This window comes from Necator americanus, chromosome II (genome assembly GCF_031761385.1).
Source record: "Necator americanus strain Aroian chromosome II, whole genome shotgun sequence".
NCBI lineage: Eukaryota > Metazoa > Nematoda > Chromadorea > Rhabditida > Ancylostomatidae > Necator > Necator americanus.
In genome coordinates, this window is record NC_087372.1 from 14710516 (window position 1) to 14732162 (window position 21647).

A 21647-nucleotide genomic window follows, 5' to 3' on the forward strand; every position below is an offset into this window, starting at 1 on the left:
AAGAGGAGTTCATGAAAAGAAACGTATGAGATTAAAGAACGGTAGACGGTGCAAAACGGGACAGTGATAAGAGGTAAAGTAACGTATAACAAACATCAAGGTTATATATCAGCTTGTATGTAGCTTATTGTAGTATATTTGTTTGTAGCTTAATGTAATGAGACGCTGGAGAAATTCGATCTGAACCAAACGTTGGATATCCCAATGATGGACTATTTGTACGCTTTTATCTAATCATTATTCAAAGATAGTTCACTGTTCTTTCATAAACATAGAGTACAGTCAATAAATCGAACGAGCTAAATCGAAAAAGAAGTCCAGACTCCCGACACCGCAGTTTCGGCTCTTGCATTTACAGATTACCCATATGATCAAATCAAAAAGACCTGAAGTTTGGTGCATTTGCGTAACTGAGTGCGCTTGAAACGGTGCGGTGGAGTCAGCGCGGTTGCGAGCGGGGTGGGACCGTCGCTGGCTTCACTGATCTCAGCAGTTCGAAAGGAGTTAGTGATCCACCTCCGTTGCTCTGTGGTATGGTACTTGATAGAGTGAGAGCGCTGAGAACATTGTATTTTGTTTTTTTTTTTTCTTTGGAAGTTTGTCCTTCTTTGTTTTTTGTCATTGTTGCATTGCAAAATTCTATTTCGTTTACATCGGTCCCATCACGAAAACGATCTTGACTGTGGATGTAACGCGTGAGGCCGAAGAGGTACTTTCCATGGCGACTATAACGTATCTCTACCACAACGTCCGCGCCACTGAACTGTTTTTTCGCGGACATTCTCGTCCTGTCGGATAGATGATTCGCTTCTGCAACAAACTCTATGCCATATTTTGTTAGTTACCTATCTAGAACTGTGCGATAGTGATTTAGGAGCCAAATATGTCCGCAAGACTACAGAAATAAACGAGAAATTTAAACAGAACATCAAAAATATGTTTAATTGATGGAAGGAGAGGTACACCACAGAACCGACGATGTATCTAATCGCATCACGAATAGATACGGTTGGGGGTGTAGTTCATAAAAATGATCGCAATCACTCTCACTTCTCCTCTAGTCCGGATAAAGGCGTGTGAAACAGTATAGGTTGTGCCGATGCCGCCAACGATGCAACCCATCACAGCTAGTAAAACGACGTTAATCTGCAACATGTCTATGGTTGTGCACCCTGGAGAACTTATTTTGCTGCTTATTTGAGTTACACTGATTGAATTGCGGACGTTGGACGACGACGGAATCGCGGGCGTTTGGTAGGGCAACAAGTTGCTTTCTGCAGGGAACCGGTGCAACCAATGGTGTTTCTCACACCTTTTTTCCGAGTAACTCCATGGAATTGAGATTGTGATCACGCTCAAAATCGCTAACTACACCTTTACTCCTATTCTATTCATAGAGAGATCCCAACACTGTCCACTTCATGGTGCCTTTTAACGATTATCGCTTGGTGCGCTTGAGTCGTGAAAATGTATCGATCAACCACACTCATTTTTCTGGGATGGCAACGGAAGTAGGCGAAAAAGAATGCTTGTCCACTCAGAAGCGTAGCGAAAATCCTAGTTCGGGATATGGAACACAGCTCGCAGATTCATGTGACAGGATGATATTCCACAACCACCGCACCTATCGGATTCAAATGTGCTATGGCCTATGATTTCCTAGTTGGAACTTTTCTAATGATTGCGATCTGACCTCCCTACAACAATTACGCCCTTTTCAAATGCTAGGAATGTTTTCCAAATTGGGATCTGGAACACCAAATATCCCAACCCGATGTAGCTAATCCACCCACCATTAGCCCAAGTTCACTAAAGATACGTTTCCAAATGGAACAGGCGCAGACTAACATCCAACCTCACCGTTTTTTCGAGCTCTCATCTGTTTCCGTTGCTAGCGAGGTTAAATAAAAAAGTACAGACAACTATTAGTTCCTTGTCACCGCTCCTACTACCACCACCACTGCAAATAACAGGGGAATCACCCATATTATAGTTATGGATGCAGTCCTCCGATATGGTAGAATTGAGGACTAGTTCAATGGAACCTGCACTGCGCCAGAAAGGTCGCTCTATCGGAGGTTAAAATCGTGTGAAATGGGCGCGAAAGTCCTCGATTCAAGTTCGGCAGCCGATTTGGCCGCCAACGTATGCGGCTGGGCTGTGTTATTGAGTCATCTGTTGTTCTCTAGTCCCTCATTTTTTGAAGTGCATCTCGTTTTCAAATAAATAATTCTGCTTATTTATTCCAATTTCCGTGTTATCTTCTTGTATGTGGATCATATTTAAGAAATCTCTTGCTCACAAATAGTTAGGTCGCACCATTCTCACTCGTAGCTGCTACAAGGAGGTGGTGTGTCTTTTCTCTGCTACCGGATATCTTTATCATGACCTCGGACTTGGAACGGAATGGTGATGAACTGGACATTCTTAAAGTGAGTATTACATTATTCCTGTTGCATGAAGTGCAGAGTAAACTCGGTCTTTTCGCTCTAGGTTACGAAAGAAGGGCTGAGCAGCCGGATCAAGGCAGCGCAAGCCAACGGCAGAACTCTGGTGTGGGTACCACATGAAAAAGATGGCTTTGTACTGGCGTTTATCATTAATGAGCCCGACAGCGAAGGTTGATTTCTGCTACCTATGAACTTTAATTGTTGGAATGGAATCATCTTGCTGTGATGTAGGAGTACTTTCTCATCTTAAGGCTGTGTCGAAGTCGAGTTGCTCGATTCACATGAAAGGCACCGAGTCAGTCGCGACGACTATCAAAAGGTGAATCCACCCAGGTTCGACAAGTGTGAAGATATGTCAAGTATGTCATGTTTGAACGAAGCTTCGGTTTTGCACAACCTGAAGCAGCGCTACTATTCCAACCTTATATACGTGAGTGCGCAGTTTTTCTTTTTTTTTCAACCCTGAAACCCAATGCTTTTGCTTTAGACTTACTCTGGTCTTTTCTGTGTCGTAGTAAATCCATACAAACGTCTTCCAATATACACTGAGTCAATCGCGGAACAGTACAAGGTAGATTCTTTCGAATGTTCTCCTAATATTTTTACGTAGAGTATTTTGCGTAGAAGACACTGTAAATACGTTACGAGTTGGGTTTCCCCTGCTCTAAACCCGCAAACAACAAGTGAGATAATTTTTGCTTCTGGATATTTGTTGTTCATCTGTTAGAATTCGCCTACGATTTCGTTCCAAAATCATTTTCATGAAGGTCACTGGCATCATGTTGTTCGTCCATACAAACGTATAACAAGCGGGGACTGTCACCATTTTTAAGATAGGAGTGGGAATTAGCACTGCTAGGGTAAGATACTGCGAAGGATGTTGAAGTTATGGTTGACAGATCCCGTCAAATGGTAGCTACTTCGATAACAAAGAAGTGGACATCCACTTCCAGAAGTTGTTTTTTCGTTTCCATTCTTCTGTCTATTTATTTGTTACTGGGACGAAATCAGAAGATAGAGTTTCTTTCCTGAAATCCACAGTACTTCAGTGTTTGAGACAGTCCGTGGATGAATTCGTTTTCAGCTTTTTCTTTTCTGAATAATTATCGGGAACATTAAATGTCTGTGCATCTAATCTAATCTAGTAAAATGTCTTTTTTTCACTTTCTTACTGCAGTCAAAGTGACACCAAAAAGATTACAAATTGATATTTGCAATATTTTTGTTCGGTACTGGTTTTGACGTAGGAAGCTAATGGCTATGGAGTACCTTTCAGAGAAATTATTGATTATTTGTGGCCAGTTACTGGTTGCAGTATTTGGATTTCAATTATTCCTGTGACATGTAACATTTATAACCAGCCTGTTTCGGGCGACAGGGATAATATATTATGTGAAATTTGTACAATGTGGAAGAAAAATGAATCTTTCAATCCCTTCTATTTGAACTTTAGTCTGCCTCAACTCCTTATTTGATCTGATGGTGGTATAGAAAGTATGTTAAGAAGTTAGGAGCTAGAAAAAACCGTTCTGGTATTTTCAGGATATCTTATTTACTCACCGATCGCGCAAGCAGTTCAGATTAAAAAAAAAATTGGAATAAAATTTGGATAAAACGACGAAACGAACTACTCACCTGAGAAAGAATATGAATTCAATTAGTGAAAATCACGGGTTGGACTAATTAGCTTTCAAATGTTCTGTTATTTTGTGAATCATTTGGATGGTGCGATCGACTTAGTTCGAAAACGTCTGTAGAAATAAAGATGGAAAGTGCCTGTCTCGCATTACTCGCATACTTCCATGTATAGCCTAGCAAGAGTAACCTGATAACAAATACGCTCCTCAAACTTCTTCCTTGTTGTTATTTAGATGTTATTTAGTGCGTAAAGGTCGAGATTGATGAAGAATTAACATGTGAAATAATTGAAAATTGGACCTTATGTATCTGACGACTAATACAATTGTATTGTGACGGTATTAGTTTTTTTTAGGGTAGGAAAAGAAAAGAAATGCCTCCGCACATCTTTGCAGTAACCGACGAAGCGTATCGTAACATGCTACAAGACAGAGAAGATCAATCTATTTTGTGCACGTTAGTTTTTTCTTGTATGTTTTTTTTTAAATTTCTCCATTTCTCTAAGAGCTGTATTTAGTGGTGAATCCGGTGCTGGAAAAACAGAAAATACGAAGAAGGTAATCCAGTATCTTGCGTACATAGCAGGAACGCGTCTTCACAAGGTAAATGAAGAAGGATTGCCGTTTTTCATAGAACCACAGGATTCGAGGTTGGACTGTTAGAGTTTTTTTCAGCACTTTGGAAACCATGGCTCTGATTCTCCAAGTCCCCGTTTTGTTGTAGGTCGTTTTCTCTTATTATGTAAAGTTGTGCATGGTGTGGCTCTGAACAGCATTCTTTGTATTGGAGAGATTGCTCATCAACTAGTTTTAGTACTCTTAAGAGAAGTTTATGTGACATTTTTACTATAGGGACGCCTAGAGGAGCAGTTACTACAGGCAAATCCTATTCTGGAGGCGTTTGGAAACAGCAAAACGATCAAAAATGATAATTCATCACGCTTTGTGTGTTTTATTGCAGTATCCGTTCTATTTCTTTAGAACTAGTTTCTAACACATGCTTTGTAGGGCAAATTCATCAGAATTCATTTTGACGCATCTGGTTGTATTTCTGGTGCAAATATAGAGTTTTATCTTCTGGAGAAGTCAAGAATTCTGCGGCAATCGACTATGGAAAGATGTTTTCACATTTTCTACCAACTTCTGCATGGCGCTAGTCCCGCTTTGCATGGTTTGATCTACTATCTGTGACCATCAATTTTAAGGATGTTCGACCTTTCATAAAGTTCAGATGAGTTGCTACTGGAGGCGAATGTCGATAAGTATCACTTTTTCTCCAATGGCGATATAACTATACCAGGAGTTGACGATGCAAACGAATACGAGGAAACTATGCGTGCTATGAACATAGTTGGTTTCCAGGATTCTGAAATCCAAGGTATTTGGGTAGAATTATTTCGATTATTTTCACTCGAACAGTTTTCACTATTCCAGCGATTCTTCGTATCGTTTCGGCAGTAATGCTATTTGGAAATCTACAGTTCTCACAAGAAAGTAAAAACTCCGACCAAGCGGTTCTTCTGAACGATGGCGTGGCACTTAAGATCTGTAACCTTCTCGGGCTTAACCTTGGAGAAATTATGAAAGCATTTCTCAAGCCCAAAATCAAGGTGACTTCGGAGAGTCATTTTTATGTGGAAATCAGCATCATTCAATTAAAAGTTTGAGTCTTCTTGTTTTAATTAAATTGCCACATTTGCCACATCCGGAACACTCGGAGCCATCGCTCCGCAGTGCATAAGCTAAAATTTGTCCGAAACAGTGAAGCCCCATCGCAAAGTGAGAATGATACCCAGACAAGTTATCAGCTGTAGCTTTTCAAAAGATTCTAAAGATTGCTCGAGCACGACCTCAATTTGTGACTGCGAGCTTATCATTGCTGTCGAACGTGTTTTCTGAGATGTTGTGCAGAGTGATAGCTCTTACTGCCCCGGATTACTCAAATTTCCGAACTATTGTGGGACATCGTTCGTTTTCCCGTGACACTTATGAACTACGCGTAACCCCTAGCTACTGGTCCAGAGATCCAAACCTCAAAAATTTATCAGGCATTTCCTCGTCATAGTTGCTCTCATCCAAGTTGCATCAGGTGTAACAAGCTCTCTGCTGAAATTTTTCTCTACAAAGGAGGGTATCGTTTCTGTTGAAGTCAGTTCAGAGCAGTCGGAATACTACAACGCCAACGAGTTTACCGTCTGTTCCAAAGCATTAGGCTTCTTCATTGCTGGATTTGGGATTTTCAGGTGGGACGCGAATACGTGCATCGCAGCCAGAATGAAGAACAAGCGAAATTTTCAGTTGAGGCTATCTCGAAAGCGAGTTATGAGAGGTTATTCAGGTGAGAATTTTCTCCTTGCACATTCTCAGCGCCTATGTCACATTTACGGTTACAGATGGCTGGTGCAGCGTTTGAACAAATCCTTAGATAGAACTCGGCAGCATGCTATTTCATTTGTGGGGATCCTTGACATCGCCGGGTAAAACAATTTTCGTCTAAAATTATTTAGTTAGTTATCTTATTCTAACATTTAATCATTTTAGATTCGAAATATTCGAGATGAATTCTTTTGAACAGTTGTGCATAAACTACACTAATGAGAAGCTGCAGCAGCTGTTCAATAATACGATGTTTGAAAAGGAACAACAAGAATATCTAAACGAGGGGCTCGAATGGGATATGATCGACTTTGGTCTCAATTTGAAGCCAACTATTGACCTGATTGAAAAGGTATTCGTTCCGTGACGTCTCAGGGTTTCCATGCCTTTCTACATACATAGTTGTCACTAACAACCTCATTCTTATGATTTCTTTACGGGTTTCTTTAATTGGAATGCGACATTTCGTGACGTTAACTCGTGTTGAACTAAATTTTGACTCCTGCTTCACATATACTATCAACATGTCATCGTTATTCTTGCAGCCGATGGGTGTCTTGTCTACGTTGGACGATATCTGTCTATTTCCACAAGGAAACGATTCAGGATTCGTAGGAAGACTGACCGCGCAACACCAAAATCACCCTAAATATATTGTGCCTGAAATGAGATCGAAGTTAGTTCCATTGTTGGGATTCCTTTCTAATCCTAACAATTTCGTTTAGGAGCGATTTCGCTATTGTGCACTATGCAGGACGTGTCGATTACCAGGCGAAAGGATGGCGTGTCAAAAACATGGATCCTCTGAATGAGAACGTTGTTGAGCTGCTACAGCTCAGCAAAGATCTTCTCGTTTGTGAGATCTGGAAGGACGGTAAGTTTGCAGAGGCAAATATAGGGCCGTAGGTATTTTTCTTTATAGGCAATGGTTGATAATTCTCTTACCCTGCTTCTTTTTGCTTTTTTTGTCTACGTTCTCTTAACAGCTTCTTAAATTCATCATTTAGTGAGCGACATGTGTTGTATGGGAGCAACAGAAGTTGGCGAAGCTGCAACACTTTTTGGCGCTCGCGTCAAAAAAGGAATGTTCCGCACTGTATCTCAGATGCATAAAGAGCAACTGTCACGTTTAATGACAACCTTGAATAATACAGCGCCACATTTTGTGCGATGCATTATCCCTAATCATGAGAAGAAGGTATGCGCTTCTCATAGCATGCAAATCGTTTCACTTGTGCTTAGAAAAAAATATTTAAGCATGGTGTTTTGAATGCTCATCTTGTGTTGGATCAGCTAAGATGCAATGGCGTTCTCGAAGGAATCCGAATCTGCCGTCAAGGTTTCCCGAATCGAATCACATTCCAAGTTTGTCTCATTGCTTCTGGAAACTTCTGCAAATTCATAGGAAAGCTATATTTTCCTCACTGACTACGGTTTAAGGAATTCCGGCAAAGATATGAGAAAGTTCTTGCTCCACATGCAATACCTCAGGGTTTTATGGACGGACGGGAAGCAGTTCGGTGGGTAGCTTTTCTGTCAATTTTCTTGGAGTTCTTGTTGTAATTTTCGTTAATTCTGATACGAAATATGGTTTCTAGCCGAATCCTTGAAGCTATTGATGTGCAGCCTTCACTTTATCGCATCGGTCAATCCAAAGTGTTTTTCCGTACGGGTGTCATTGCCGGACTGGAGGAAGATCGTGACGAGAAACTTGCTTTTCTTATTGTCCAATTTCAGGTTTCATTTACAAGTTTTGTCAGGATTTCTATAGTTGCTTCTGTCGACTAACTGCGACATTTCTACAGGCGCTTTGCCGTGGCCAGTTGGCTCGTCGTAACTTCAATCAACGGCGCGAACAAGCTGCTGCGATTCGGATTTTGCAACGCAATGGGCGTGCCTGGATGCGACTGCGCGAATGGCAGTGGTGGAGACTATTCACAAAGGTTTGATAATGTTCGCTGTCACACTATATATTACGTTAAAAGGGGGAAATAAAAGTTGTTTTATGTGAAACCGCTGCTTGAAATTACCAACAAAGACATGGTGATCGCCGAAAAAGAGCAAGAACTGAAATCAACTTCAGAAAAGCTTAGAAGAAGTGAGATCTTTATCAATGATATGTCTCGAACAATCGAAAAGGTGAGCGCATTACCCATATAATTGTAAGAGAAATTCTACGCATCGTATTGTTGCTGATACAGTTTGGGGAGGAACGGAATCGCCTCCAAGAGAAGCTAGACTTGGAAAGTATGGAGCGAGCAGAGGCGGATGAAGCCCGTCAGCGTATAGCTGCTCGTAAGGTGAGATCAACAGTAGATAATCGCGTTTTCAAGATTTTGGCTGAGTTCGGATAGTTGGTGTTATTTTTGCGACTTCAGGTTGAGCTGGAAGCAGCCTTGGACCAAATGGAGAAGCAACTGCACGTCGAAGAGCAGCGTCGCGAGGCAGCTGAACGCGACAGAAAGAAGTTTTCGGTAATTTTTTCCTGAGCACGACGATTCCATTTAATTTCAGCTCGCTTCAGGAGAATGTTCATGACCTGGAGCTTCAACTAGAAGAAGAAGAACGCACACGTCAAAGCCTACACCTTGAGAAAGTTGAAGTGGAGAAGAAATTGCGCGATCTAGAAACGCGTGTCGTGGAACATGAGGAAAATGCTGCTCGTGTAAGTTTCACATACGTAGTTTTTATCATCACGTCTTTTCTGTTGCGCGAGCCCGTTGAGATTCCAGCTTGGAAAAGAAAAACGAGTGTTGGAGGAGCGAATGAAAGACTTATCAGCACGGCTCATAGACGAAGAGGAAAAGGCTAAGTCACTGTTGAAGTTAAAGAACAAAGCAGATATTGCTTTAGTGGACTTACAAGAAGAATTAGAAAAGTAGTTGTATAAATCAAACAAAAGAGAAGTTGAATGTGATTTTTTCAAACGAAGTAATTGAAGGGAAAGGCAGGCTCGTAGCGATGCTGAAGCTGCAAAAAGATCAGCTGATACTGATCTAAGGGAAGAAAGAGATCTAGCAGCGGAGCGCCTTCGGAAGATCGAAGAATTTGCTCAGATAATCAGTCGCAAAGACTCCGAGTTAACACAAGTCAGACTTAAGTAAGAATCTCTCGGGACTGACTCTCTGACTTTTGTTATCGTATTAGTTATGTCGTTTACTTTTTTATTTCGCAGTTACGATGAAGAGATTGCGTTGAAACAACAATTGGAGAGGTCTTTGCGAGATCTGCAGTCCCAGTTAGATGAAACTGTTGAGGATCTTAAACAAGAGCAGTCGCTAAGGTGAAACATTATTTTCATCACGCGTTGTTCAAGACACATATAGTTGGGTCAAAACGACATGAAGCACGGACAGTTCCACAAGTGGCTGCACCCTAAGCGGTGCGGTGGAGACAGCGGTTGGAATCACGTGGGACCAACTGCAGAGATGGGTGGCGGTAGCAAGCATCCTTTCACGATCCCAACCGCTACGCTCCACCGCGCCGCTTCGAGCGCAGCCACTTGAGCAACTGTCCTTGCTTCAATTCGTTTTGACCCAACTATAAAGTGTTGAGCACTAAGTATTTATGTTATTCAAATAATGAGATATGGCGTGTTGCTAAGACCTCATACTAATGGTATCTATCTAGAGCCAAGGCTGAAAAGGCCCGGCGAGATTTGAGTGAAGAAGTGGAAAGCTATAAATTGGAGTTAGAAGAAACTCAAGATAAGACCGCTTCTCATCATGCTATGCGAACAAAACGTGAAGAAGAGTATACCCTGTTGCAGGTTTGTGGCACTGATTTTGTATTAGTTCTATCAAGCTGAAACATCTGTCTTCCTTATCACTATCAGTGTAAGCTTGTGACTACAGTCTGAAGAGTACTGCAGTAATGGTGATGACGATATTGATAAACAAAAAAAAAACAAAACGAAAACCCCACTTGAGATACAATGACCAAGGTTAGCAGGTAGAATCTGCTCCTGCCACAATGTGAACTGTTTCGTCTCGATTCTCTTCATATCGCTCAACTGAACTTATTTTCGATGTAGAGTCACATATACATGCGGTAGTCGGACACGGTGCTCCGACCCATTTCACTTTTGGTCGATTGACGAAGGGATCCTCACCATTTAAACTGCACCCCAAGAGCTGAAACCGCTTCACCTGAGGAGGGTCCGGCTCCTCTCTATCGCACCTATGGAGTCACACCACTGGTCTGATAGAAGAGTCAGCATTATGTTCTCAATTAACTTCCTTTTTGCAAATTTAAAAGTTATGTAATTCACTCTTGCCCTACGCTCCTTTCTTCTATTGAATTTTCTTTGAACTGCTTTCACGCACACTATTTTATTTCCTTAACTCTCGTTTGCTTTTGCTATCATCTTCATGCTTATTTATATTTTTCTTGAATTCGTCGCCATGTCATCCGTGACTTCGCGTGTATATGTGGGATTCGTAGAAAAGACTTGGTTGCGAAGCAAGAAGACGGAGCGGCGCGACGTACTCCGACGTATTTCCTAAACTCCCATCAAAACTTCTGTGCATAAGGCAGCTGAGCGTGCATTCATTGGTTCTGACGCCTATGCGATAGATGCGAAGCTAGTCGTCTTTTAACGGTTGAGATCGATACTATTTCGTACTGAAACGCAACACAACCAGTTAAAGAAACATCTTAGGAATTCATTTCCTGGTTTTTGCACAAGTATTGTTTGCAAAATGTTTTCGTTTGTTTGACTTGGGTGCTGAGTTGCACTTCACATGAGTGCATTTTTATGGTCTCTCCATTTATTTCTTTTAAAGAATCGATTCCAAAATTATTCATTGCGAGTTTAAGGAAGCGCTGAGGTTTTTATTTTCGTTCAACTAACTAGCATAACTTCTGCTTACATGTTCTAGAACCAACTGTCTGAAAGCATTCGTGAGGCCGATGAGAGATACGAAGCATTGCGTACTAAGTACCAGAAGCAAGTGGAAGATCTAAGCGAGGAAATGGATCAACTGAAAAGGTCGAAAGCAGCGGTGAGGAAGATACGGCAGTTTCCCATTTATTGTTTCTGCATCCAATTCTCTTCTTAGTCTGAGAAGGCGAAAGCTCAGCTCGAAAGTGAGTTAGTCAGCGCCCAAGCTGAACTCAGCAATGCTCTATCACTTCGCTCCGAAAATGAGCGAAGAAGAAAGGTAGGTGATAATGAAACGACATTTCCTTGCAGAGCACAGCCAGGTTGGGTATGTCGTCATTTAGATGGCAGAGAACCAGCTCACGGATCAAGCAAACCGATTGCAACAGTATTGCGAAGAGAATGAACAACTAGTTGCTAAAGTAGCAAAGGTAATTCTGATGTGAAATGGTGATACAAAGATACATTACAAACTACGATCATAGATTGCATAATGCAAATTTTATCTTCTAATGTCTGTAACTACTTAATGTAGTAAACTATTGTTTGCTTTCGTATTTGGATTTTCTTTGCTGAGATTGTTTTTTTAGCTTTCAAGTGAGCTTGAAGCCGCAACGAAGGCTCGTGAGTCTGATGTGGAAAGAAATGGGAACTTATTGAAGAAAATTGCTAATCTTGACATGATGATAGCTGAAATGACAGAGGTTATTCAAGGAGTTCAAGGATATATTACGTTGAGCGCATGGGATCATCAGCAGCATTGCAGGCAGCAGAGGAATCAGACAGAAACCGTTCGAATCTTACTGCAAAACTTCGAAAGACAGAGGATGAACTCGCTGAAGTGCTCGACGCTCAGGAGGATCTGAAGCAGGCTGCAGAAAAGGCGGATAAGGTAGAGGAAATCTTACAAACATCAGTCACTAATATTGCACTGAAGTACTGCTACCACCACAACACATGAGGAAGACCCCAAGTAAAATGCACTTGAACTATGTAATTATATCGTGTTGCCCCAACTTAGTTCTGTAATTTCGCCACATTTCGTGGTAGTACTGTCATGCGAATAATTCCAACACCACCGATGCGGGTGGTGGAAAGAAGTTGAAGTTCCCCAAGTTTGGGTCGAGAAATGAGGGTTGGTGATTTTTAAAAGGAATCTAGGAAAAGAGAATAAGCCCATTGACCCCTTCAACCAGAATTTTTTTCACTCACACATTATTGTATAGAACGATTTTGAAGATCTCAGATATCTGTCCTCAAAAATTGATTTTTTAAAGGAGGTAACATCTCTGAAGTCTCAACTTGCCGAAACGCGCAAACGATTTGACGAGGAGCTGGAACAACACGTCGGTGATTTGCAACGAAAGGCAGCACGAGATCTAGCTGAAGCTTTGAGTCGAGTCGAGGAAGCGGATGCTGCTCGTGAAAAAGCTGAGCGTGCCAAGTTGAAGGCTCAGCAAGAGGTTTGGGCACAAACCAACAATTTACTTAGTGCGTACTAATTTAACAAATGGAACTAACTACAGGCGGATGATGCAGCACGCGAGGTTGTAGAAACGACCTCCTTATTAAGAGAATGTGAACGTAAACAACGGAAGTTCGATCAACAGCTTGCTGAAGAAAAAGCAAGCACAACTAAAGCAATTAGCGAGAGGGATACTGCCCAGCAACAGGTAGTCTAATCTAAAATTTCTATCTAGAGATTTTCTAACATGTAACCTTACGCAGTGAATTATGTTTCTGCGTAAATTATATTATTCACGTATGTACTTTTGTCAAGATAGCACATTAGATGTGAAGCGGTTCAGTATTATTTTGGAGACATAGGAGTACTCACTCTCACGTGTTGATGGGCTGTGTTTTTAATATAAAGATTAAATATTTTTAGATCGTAGTCAAAAAACACTTTAATTCAAATTACCATCTTTCAGGTAAGAGACGCAGAAACTCGATACCTTAATGCAGTCAAGGAAACTAAGGATCTTCATGATCAAATCGAAGTTATGGAGAAAGAACGCCGCATGCTGCGGCTGGAAGTGGATAACTTGGTAATTTATTTGAATATTATTAGGAGTACCTAAAAGTAGTCAATTATTTCAGTGGCAACAAGAAAAAAAGAATTACTTACATTTAATTTTATCCTTAGTCAGCCATGTAATCTCCATTATTCAGTACCTTTTGCTATCTTGCTGGTAGAGTTTTAATACCCTGCTCCTAAAATTTGGTTTGAAGAAAAATATGATACTAGTTGAGCTCGCATTCCATCGATATTTTTGAAATCTTTATTTGTTAGAGAATGTCCTATCGAGAGGAATAAACGAAAATCAGATGTTGCTATGTCTGGAGAATATGGGTGATGTGGTAAACCTCCCAGTTTAGCTGCCTCATTTTTCCCTTGGTTAATCTTGCTGCATGCGGCTTGGCGTCATCGTGCTGCAATAGATGTGGAACTTTCCTAGTTTTTGAAGTTGTCTTTGGACTGTTGACTAAGTAGCCTGAAGAGTGTTTGCTATTTCCCGATTACTCAGTTTGGGATCAATTTCTAGCAGTGATTTTAAAGCGTCATTACCAAACTCAACGGGGCGCCGAATTCGATCGCTACCATACAAGTCAAAATCACCGGTGGGAAATTTTCTAGACCATCGTTGGCACTTATCTCCATACACAGGACAAATTTTCGTTGTTGCAACCGAACACCCGGTCGAACAACTCCATCAATGGGATAACAACACTGGAATTCCTGTGTCGTGGTGTAGAAGTATTGCGCAGTAATTTCGTGTGTATGTCGCGAAAGGTAAATGGGACGTCACAAACGTTTCATAGTCGTATCCACTTTCCGCGTTGCGTTTCACCTCTACGACTCCTCCGTTCTTCAGAAAGTGGAAACACGAATGCTAACTGCTGCTTGTACAGCAGCCAGCTGTTTAAATGGTCTGATGTGGAGCGTTATCTTTATCAGTACGGTGATGTCGTTCACTTCATTTTATGAAACATCGTTCTGTGATAACTGTTATAAGAAACAGGAGGAAAACCTATACTTTGAGTAATGATTCCAAGTCGTGTCTATATTACATTGGTATCGAAGGGATGCTTAAAGGTGAAGGTTGAATGTTCTCCAAATGTAGAACTGATGCGTTTACAAAGAGTACTATGAAATCTTTAGCCTAAATTTCCTTTAAGAGAAAGAAGAAAACGTTGTTAGAAAACACCATTCTAATCTTACAGAAAATGTCACTATTATTAATTGCAATTTCATTAATTAAAAGAATTCTAATTTTACAAAAAAAAATGTTGCTGCTGTTATTTCTTATTGATCGGTGATGGCGAGCGGAGCGAACACCACTTAAAGTCTGAAGTCCGGCTTTAGCCCGACGTTCAGACTGATTTATAATATCGTAATAAAAACTTGAACTTAATTGTCAACAAAGTCGCGAGTTCTGATATTGCCATTTAAAACTCGCCTTTATGCAATGCCTTTACGCTATGAACTAGACTGAAGAGAATATTGCACGCTAATAATAATTGATTTCTTATCAGTACCCCTAATATCTCCGCTTATATGAAGAAGAGAAGTATGACGGACGTTTAGGCGTCCACAAAGGATGACGCTGGAAAAAGCGTTTTTGAATTGGAAAAGGCAAAGAAACGTCTTGAGGAAGAACTGGCAGAAGCTAAGGACCAGGTTTATTAGTGCTAATTTTTACTTTGACCAATTAAACTCACTACATCCACAACTCGTTTTAGATTATTGAACTGGAAGACGCGCTACAGATAGCTGACGATGCAAAGACCAGAGGAGAAGTCATGCTACAAGCAGCTAAACAAGATTTGGAGAGGCAACTGTTACAAAGAGGTGAAGAGGAGGAAGATCAAAGGCGGTCCTTGAATAAGAGAGTGCGTAACTACTTTTTATTTGCGAATAGTTTTGAGTCTTTAGCTTTTGTTGACAACCATTTTTGGTGTTTTTTGACATCTGTAAGTGATGCCGTTATTGTAAACAAGTTAAATATCTGAAAAGGTGTTAATGGCTTTTATACTGCCCTTAGCATGCACTGCCGTGCTTTGGTCCTCACCAGCTCTGCTCCATTTGCTTAATCAACTATGGCGCAAACCGGCCCTCATAGAGTAGTTTCTTTGCAAACGAAGACCCATTAAATTATATTTGAGTTCATTTCAGTTACGTGAACTTGAAGAAGAGATAGGCATGGAGCAGCGCCTTCGATCTCAAGCTGTTCAGGCGAAGAAAAAGCTAGACGCTCAGGTAAACGAACATCAATTCGTTTCGTCAAGGATTTGTTTCACTTTGTTGGCAACTTGACTTATTATGACGGAGGCTGAGTTTGGAGTACTGTAACGTAGTTCTCTTGTACTCTACCTTTGATTTTCATGATGTGAATGCCTTACGACAATTAAAAAATGGTTACGAGGCTAGCTATCATGAACTGGGAAGTGGCGGTGAACATGACTGATCAAGTTTCACAGCCACGCTTCGCCATCTTCGTTTTTCGAGGAACACTCAAGCGTATTTTATTTATTTTAAGCAGCATCTTTGGACCAGAATCATCCATACGGCAATCTCAGTTAATGTTAACTGCTTCTTCGATTTTCCTTACTTGACGTGGAGAAAGTAGCGGTTTAGTAGGACCTATGGATTTCTTAGCAGGATGGAACGGTGTTTCGCTGCGAAGTCACTATAGAGCAGCGATTATATTGTATAAACGAAATTTTTTACGACATTGAAATTGGCGTTGACCATGGTCATCTGGTTCGTATTGACCAATGAGCAGTGCTTTTTTCATTTTTCTCTGCAGATATGCAGATAATTGATGCAGGAAGACAGCCATCATATATTAAGTGAAAACGGCTTGCTTGAAGTGTACGTGCTAAACTTTTATGCTAATTTTCGTAGTAATATTTTGCGCTCTATCTCAACATTTACACAGTGACGTTTTGATGTTCTTCGAATTTTCTTCTGCTTAGCTCACATTTCATTTTGAAATTATTTGCAACGGAGTGCTAGTGCTCACGTCGTTTTCACCTTCTTGCAGAAAAAAAAATCGATGTTTTAATTCGTTGCAGGAATAAAGTAATATCACACCATAAAAGTACATGTGTCTAATGTACAGTGTAACACTGCGTTCTACAAAGTTTCTAATGGGTGTCCGTTGTTTTAGTTACAAACGTTGCAAGAAGATGTGGAACGTCTTGCTAAACAAAATGAAGAAGCAAATCGTCAAATACGACGTGCTAATTTGAGTGCCAAAGAAGCTGAGACGGAAGGAGCCGAAGCTCGAGCTGCTATGGATGAGGCGCTATGTAAAGCTAGGGATGCTGAAAAAAGGTAAGTGCTTCATGATCACCATGTTATTGTTGGTTCATCGTAGTGATTACGGTCAGACTACGAACTCTTGAAGCGGAACTTTCGCGACTATCTGGGGATTTATCAACAATCCAAACCGCACGAAGAAAAGCAGAAGCGGAGCGAGATGATCTTGCTGAAGAGATATCCAATATCCGCCAAGGTGGCCTTATTGGACAAGATGAGAAAAAGAGGTGAAGAATAAACGAATTCAGAGAAACTGAACTGACAATTCGTATTTTATATTTTCTATCTCAGGTTTGAAAAACGCATAATGGATTTGCAAGAAATGCTCGAAGAAGAGCAGACTAGTAATGAGTTAGTAAACGAGAAGCTTAAGAAAGCTCAAGCGCAGGTACACTTTGTTACATAATTTAAAAAAAGAAAGCTTTCTCTTGGAGCTTTTCTTCGCAGGTGGAACAACTAACGTCTGAACTTACAATGGAGAGATCGCTGTGTGAGCGCGCAGATGCTGATAAAGTCACACTAGAGCGTGCATTGCGAGATGTTAAAACGCAATTGCAAGATGCAGAAGGTAGTGTTTTATGTAACGTAGAAATACTGTCAAATAGTTCTGTGCACGCTGATTTAAAGACAGCATAGTTCGAAATTAACTATGTTGAAATCTCTGATGGACAGTATCGGGTTCGGCGTGTTGATTCCGAGTATTAGGGTGTTGACACTCAGTTCTTCTCATTTGTCCTGAAGAACGGTGTGGGCACTACTATACAGCACTACCCTACGATGCTTTATAACGCGCCATCCTCCTACCCGCGTCTGCGAGCCGTTTCCCTCGCCATTTTTCAGGACGATTAGGAGAAATTGGGCTTTAACACGCGCATACTCGAAATCAACACCCAAAAACCTCATATTGTCCATGAGAGATCCCAACATCTTCAATTCCGTCATACACCGCTTTTAATCACGTTATTTTCCAAAATGAGCACTTCTTATATTTGTTCTTCAAATCTTGAAGCTGTCTTGATATTTCGTGACCGTTTTGCGGCCATTTCACAACGTTGAATATAGGGGTCCTCCCGCTTATTTCATTTCTTGCATTTCTTCTCGTTGAGGTTGCTAATAAAGCGCTTGTTCTGTTAGCTTGGATCAACAGAAAGTTCATTCATCTTCCTTGTGCGTAATCGTTCCAATTTTTTTTTGGTCTTTGTACAACAGTAGTCCCTTTTTTTCTATTTCTTAGTACTTCCCATTGTTCTATCTCTCTCTCTTTTCGTATATCTTTTCCGGTACGCTTCAGTAGTATACTACTTTGTGTTATTGCTGTACCACTTGATTACATCGCAAAGATATTGAAATTAATTTCTTTTTCTTCACGGTTTCTTATTGGATATTTGTAAGTGCCTGTGTCTTTTTGCGGACACATCATAGTTCGTAGTGGAGCTATACTTGCATTTGGCGGTTTATTTTATTCCGAACAGAAATCCTACATAAACTAGCCATCAAAACTGCAATTACTTATTCTTAGCTGTAAACGACTGGCAAAGCAAAACTGCCGTTCTGTGACGTGTACAAATGTTTCTAGAGTTGTTTTTCTATGGGAATTTCTATTTTTCTTTTTGTTAGGAAACTGTAGTATGGAGCTCTATCTCAGTTTCAAGCAGAATTCAAAGTGTGGAAATCCCTGTTTTTTCTTTAGCAAGTGCAGCTGCTCGTGTACGCACCCAACTTGCCACAGCTGAAGCCAAAACGCAAATGCTAGAGCAACAGTTGCAGAATGAAGAACAAGAGAAAAATCGACTCGGTCGCCAGGTATACGCGTAGCATCTTCCTGAATACGTTGTGTCTGTGCCAGTATTAAGGGAGAGTGAGTTTGAATATGTGCGGTAGTACATACGCGAATATGCTTAGGTTTTTGAATTTACTTCATTCAAGTTACGTTGGGTACGAAACATTCAAATTTGCGTTGCTTTAAGCTCCGGCGACTTGAGTCTCGATTGATGGAAATGAATGTACAGTTTGAAGAGGAAAAACGACAAACTGAGCAACACCGTGAATCAGTAAGCTTATTGTTGTCTTTTATGGTGCCAATAAGGTATTCATAATGTGTAGCAAAAATAAATATTTCCCGCAAATTTGAATATTCGTATTGTTCATTCAGTCTGAACGAGCGAACTGTCGTTACAAATCGGAACGGCGTCGTGCCTGTGACCTGGAAGAAGAGCTGAATAGTGCTAATTCGAAATGCCGTGAATTGTCAAGACAGTTGCTGGATGCAAATGAAGCTAACGATACTCTCACCAGAGAAGTAAACGCTCTACGAGTGAGTGCTAATTTCTCAGCTATGAATTCGAACACTTCTTCTGACTTAACTAACTTGCCTTTGAAATTAGGCTCGTGTTGCGATTGCTGGTGATCGTCGTATGATTAGCTCGTCGCGTGATATGAGAAGATTTGGCAGCAACAATTCTCTAACGAGAGGCTGGTTTTCATGACATACTTTATCATCTCAACTTTATCTTTTTACTTTTTTCCCTTTTCTGTCCTCTTCTTCTCTCCTCTCTTTTTTATCCCTTCAAGAATTTCTTTAAAAAAATCCCGTTAATACACGAAATGTCGTAGTCCCATTTGAAATAAGCAAATTTCAGTATATAGTCAGTCAGTTGTGGTTAAAGGCATCACCCCGCGAATCTGAGGTGGTACGGATTTCAGGTGGAGTATTCGTATACGGAATCGTAGATTATGGAGAGGGGGGTGATTCCGTCCATTTCTTCCTAATTGCCGCAAAAAACGGCCCAGAAGATACGGCTTCGAGCGTTCCGGCGCGCTATTTTCTACGACGAGTTCGATTGGAGCGCGTCAGCCGTGCACACCCGCCGCATTTTCCGAGCTGTTTTTTGCGCCAATTAGCAAGAAATGGACGGAATCACCCTCCTCTCCATAGTCTCCCATTCCGTATACGAATACTCCACCTGAAATCCGTGCCAGCTCAGATTCGTTGGTGATGCCTTTAAGTGTTTTAAGAGTGCGTTAGGGTGCAGTACTAGTGCGAGACCTTCTTTCTTTTTTTTGGGAAAATAAGTACTGCTTTTGAGAATTACGGGGAGTTTGAAGAGATACGTTTTCGTGCTATCTCACTCAAACAGACAACGTCCACTTGGGTCAAACATTGAACATGACATTGACATGAAGCACGGTGCAGTTGCGCAGGCGGCCGCGCTTGAAGCGATGGAGATGATGGTTGGAATCTACGAGGGACCATCGCGAACTACAGCGACAAATGGTGCTTCCTTTTATACTATGTGCTACGCTCCAAAGCGCTGCTTCGAGCGCAGCCGCCTACGCAAGGTTACCGGGGTTCATGTTGTTTTGACTCTACTATACTGTTTAATTCTGTAGATATAACGTACCCACGCAGTGAGACAATTTGAAAAGGCTTCATCTTCAAATTCGGTCATTTTCATCTGGTTGATTCCTTTTCTTTTATACATTAGGAAGTTCTAATGGTATGCGTTTTTCGCTGAGTGACAGCATTAAGATGTGACTGTATTTACTGTTGAATTTGAACACTAACCTTCGTTTATTTGACCAGTTGAATTCTATGGGTTTCAATTCAATTTCAGAATGGTCATACCGATGAGTTTTACCATTCTTATCTAGGGAAACTTTTTGACCACTTTTCGATGAGATTTTACGCGTTGAGTGATTTTTCTATTCGTTAACTTCGGTTCGCTAAAAAATTATCATTTCGCACAAGAACAGCAATTTATTCATCTTTCAGAAGTGTTCAGAAGAGGTTAAAGGCAACGTGTTACGAAGTTGACAACGTTTTAATCTCTCATGGACAATATACGTTTCGGGACGTAGATTACGAGTATGAGCGTGTTCACACTAAGTTCTCCCCAATCGCCCTGAAAAACGTGGAAAACAGCTCAGGGACGCGGCTCGTGTAGGGGGTGGCGCGTTGTAAGATATCATGGATGTTCCCTTCTTCACAACTGTAGGGGGGAATTGAGCGTGAACGCGCTTATACTCTTAATCTACACCTTGAACCGTATATAGCGGGAGATTTCAACATCGTTAATTTCGTGATGACCTGCCTTCAACGCCACAAATCTGTCGTGGTGAGGGAATCCCCAAACTAGAGATGCGGTTGTGAATTGCGGGATCCGGGATTATAATCGGCTTAAAAAACGGTGTGGAAGGCGTTTCAGATTTCGGTTGTCACCTCAAAGCACTTCCCTTGTGCGCGCCGGATGCAGATCTCACCTAACAATTTAAAGGCATCACTCCACGAATCGGTACGGATTTCAGGTAGAGTATTCGTATACGGGATGGGAGACTATGGAGAGTGGGGGGGGGGACAGAGGGGGGTTTCATCCACTTCTTCCTAATTGCCGTAAAAAAATGGCCCGGAAGATACGGCTTCAGGCGTTCTGGCGCACTATTTTCTACAAGGAGTTCGACTGGAGCGCGCCAGCCCTATGCGGCGCCGCATCTTCCGGGCCCTTGAGGTAAGGCAGTACACTTTTCGTGAGAAAACAGCAACTAAATAAACCCTAATAAATTATCCTTATTGTCTCAAATGAATAGAAAGAGAATTGATGATCGCGGTAACAATGTTCGTATTCTGAGGTTGTACGCGAAGGTGTTTATATAGTAATCGCCATAGTAAGTAGTGATCCATAGTAAGTAGCATATGATAGGTTCCTTTTATTTTAGGTGACGACTTTGCTCCTAGCCTAGCACGTGGATCGAGTTCGGTTGGTGGCAGTGAGGTCGGAGAAGCACGTCCGTCGTCGCGGACCACACCTGGCGGTTCGACTTATGGTCCAAGTGAAGATGGAGACTCCGTGAAAACATAATAATTACGTTACATCATTCAGTTTGAGAGTAACTTTTAGCATAATTGTAATTATTATCTAATCTATTTCCTTTATTGCTTTTGCAGCTCTCAGTTTCAAGTACGGTTCACACTGGCTATC

General features: G+C 41.2%; 1 protein-coding gene across 2 annotated transcripts; it reads left to right on the plus strand.

Annotated features, from left to right (window-relative positions):
• Nucleotides 1–2384: 2384 nt before the first annotated feature.
• On the plus strand, nt 2385–21527 carry RB195_017866 (uncharacterized protein; the record flags this gene model as incomplete). Of its 2 annotated transcripts, XM_064185053.1 has the most annotated exons (49): nt 2385–2432; nt 2494–2620; nt 2702–2880; nt 2938–3021; nt 4444–4544; nt 4606–4690; nt 4763–4807; nt 4940–5032; nt 5096–5258; nt 5319–5465; nt 5522–5697; nt 6331–6425; nt 6481–6564; nt 6629–6815; nt 7009–7139; nt 7189–7337; nt 7471–7661; nt 7721–7828; nt 7904–7983; nt 8062–8200; nt 8269–8406; nt 8462–8602; nt 8665–8763; nt 8842–8937; nt 8988–9128; nt 9196–9341; nt 9405–9563; nt 9639–9746; nt 10094–10232; nt 11344–11466; nt 11524–11625; nt 11690–11776; nt 11936–12049; nt 12112–12237; nt 12623–12808; nt 12872–13018; nt 13277–13393; nt 14935–15027; nt 15090–15239; nt 15523–15606; nt 16520–16686; nt 16743–16898; nt 16963–17059; nt 17119–17239; nt 18362–18474; nt 18639–18722; nt 18824–18985; nt 19056–19143; nt 21385–21527. In XM_064185053.1, the coding sequence occupies 49 exons, from the start codon at nt 2385–2387 to the stop codon at nt 21525–21527; spliced, it is 6039 nt and encodes a 2012-aa protein (XP_064040933.1). The 2 variants fall into 2 exon arrangements, with proteins under 2 accessions (XP_064040933.1, XP_064040934.1); XM_064185052.1 differs by lacking the exons at nt 4763–4807; nt 8462–8602; nt 19056–19143 and adding an exon at nt 19777–19945.
• Between the last annotated feature and the right edge of the window lie 120 nt (nt 21528–21647).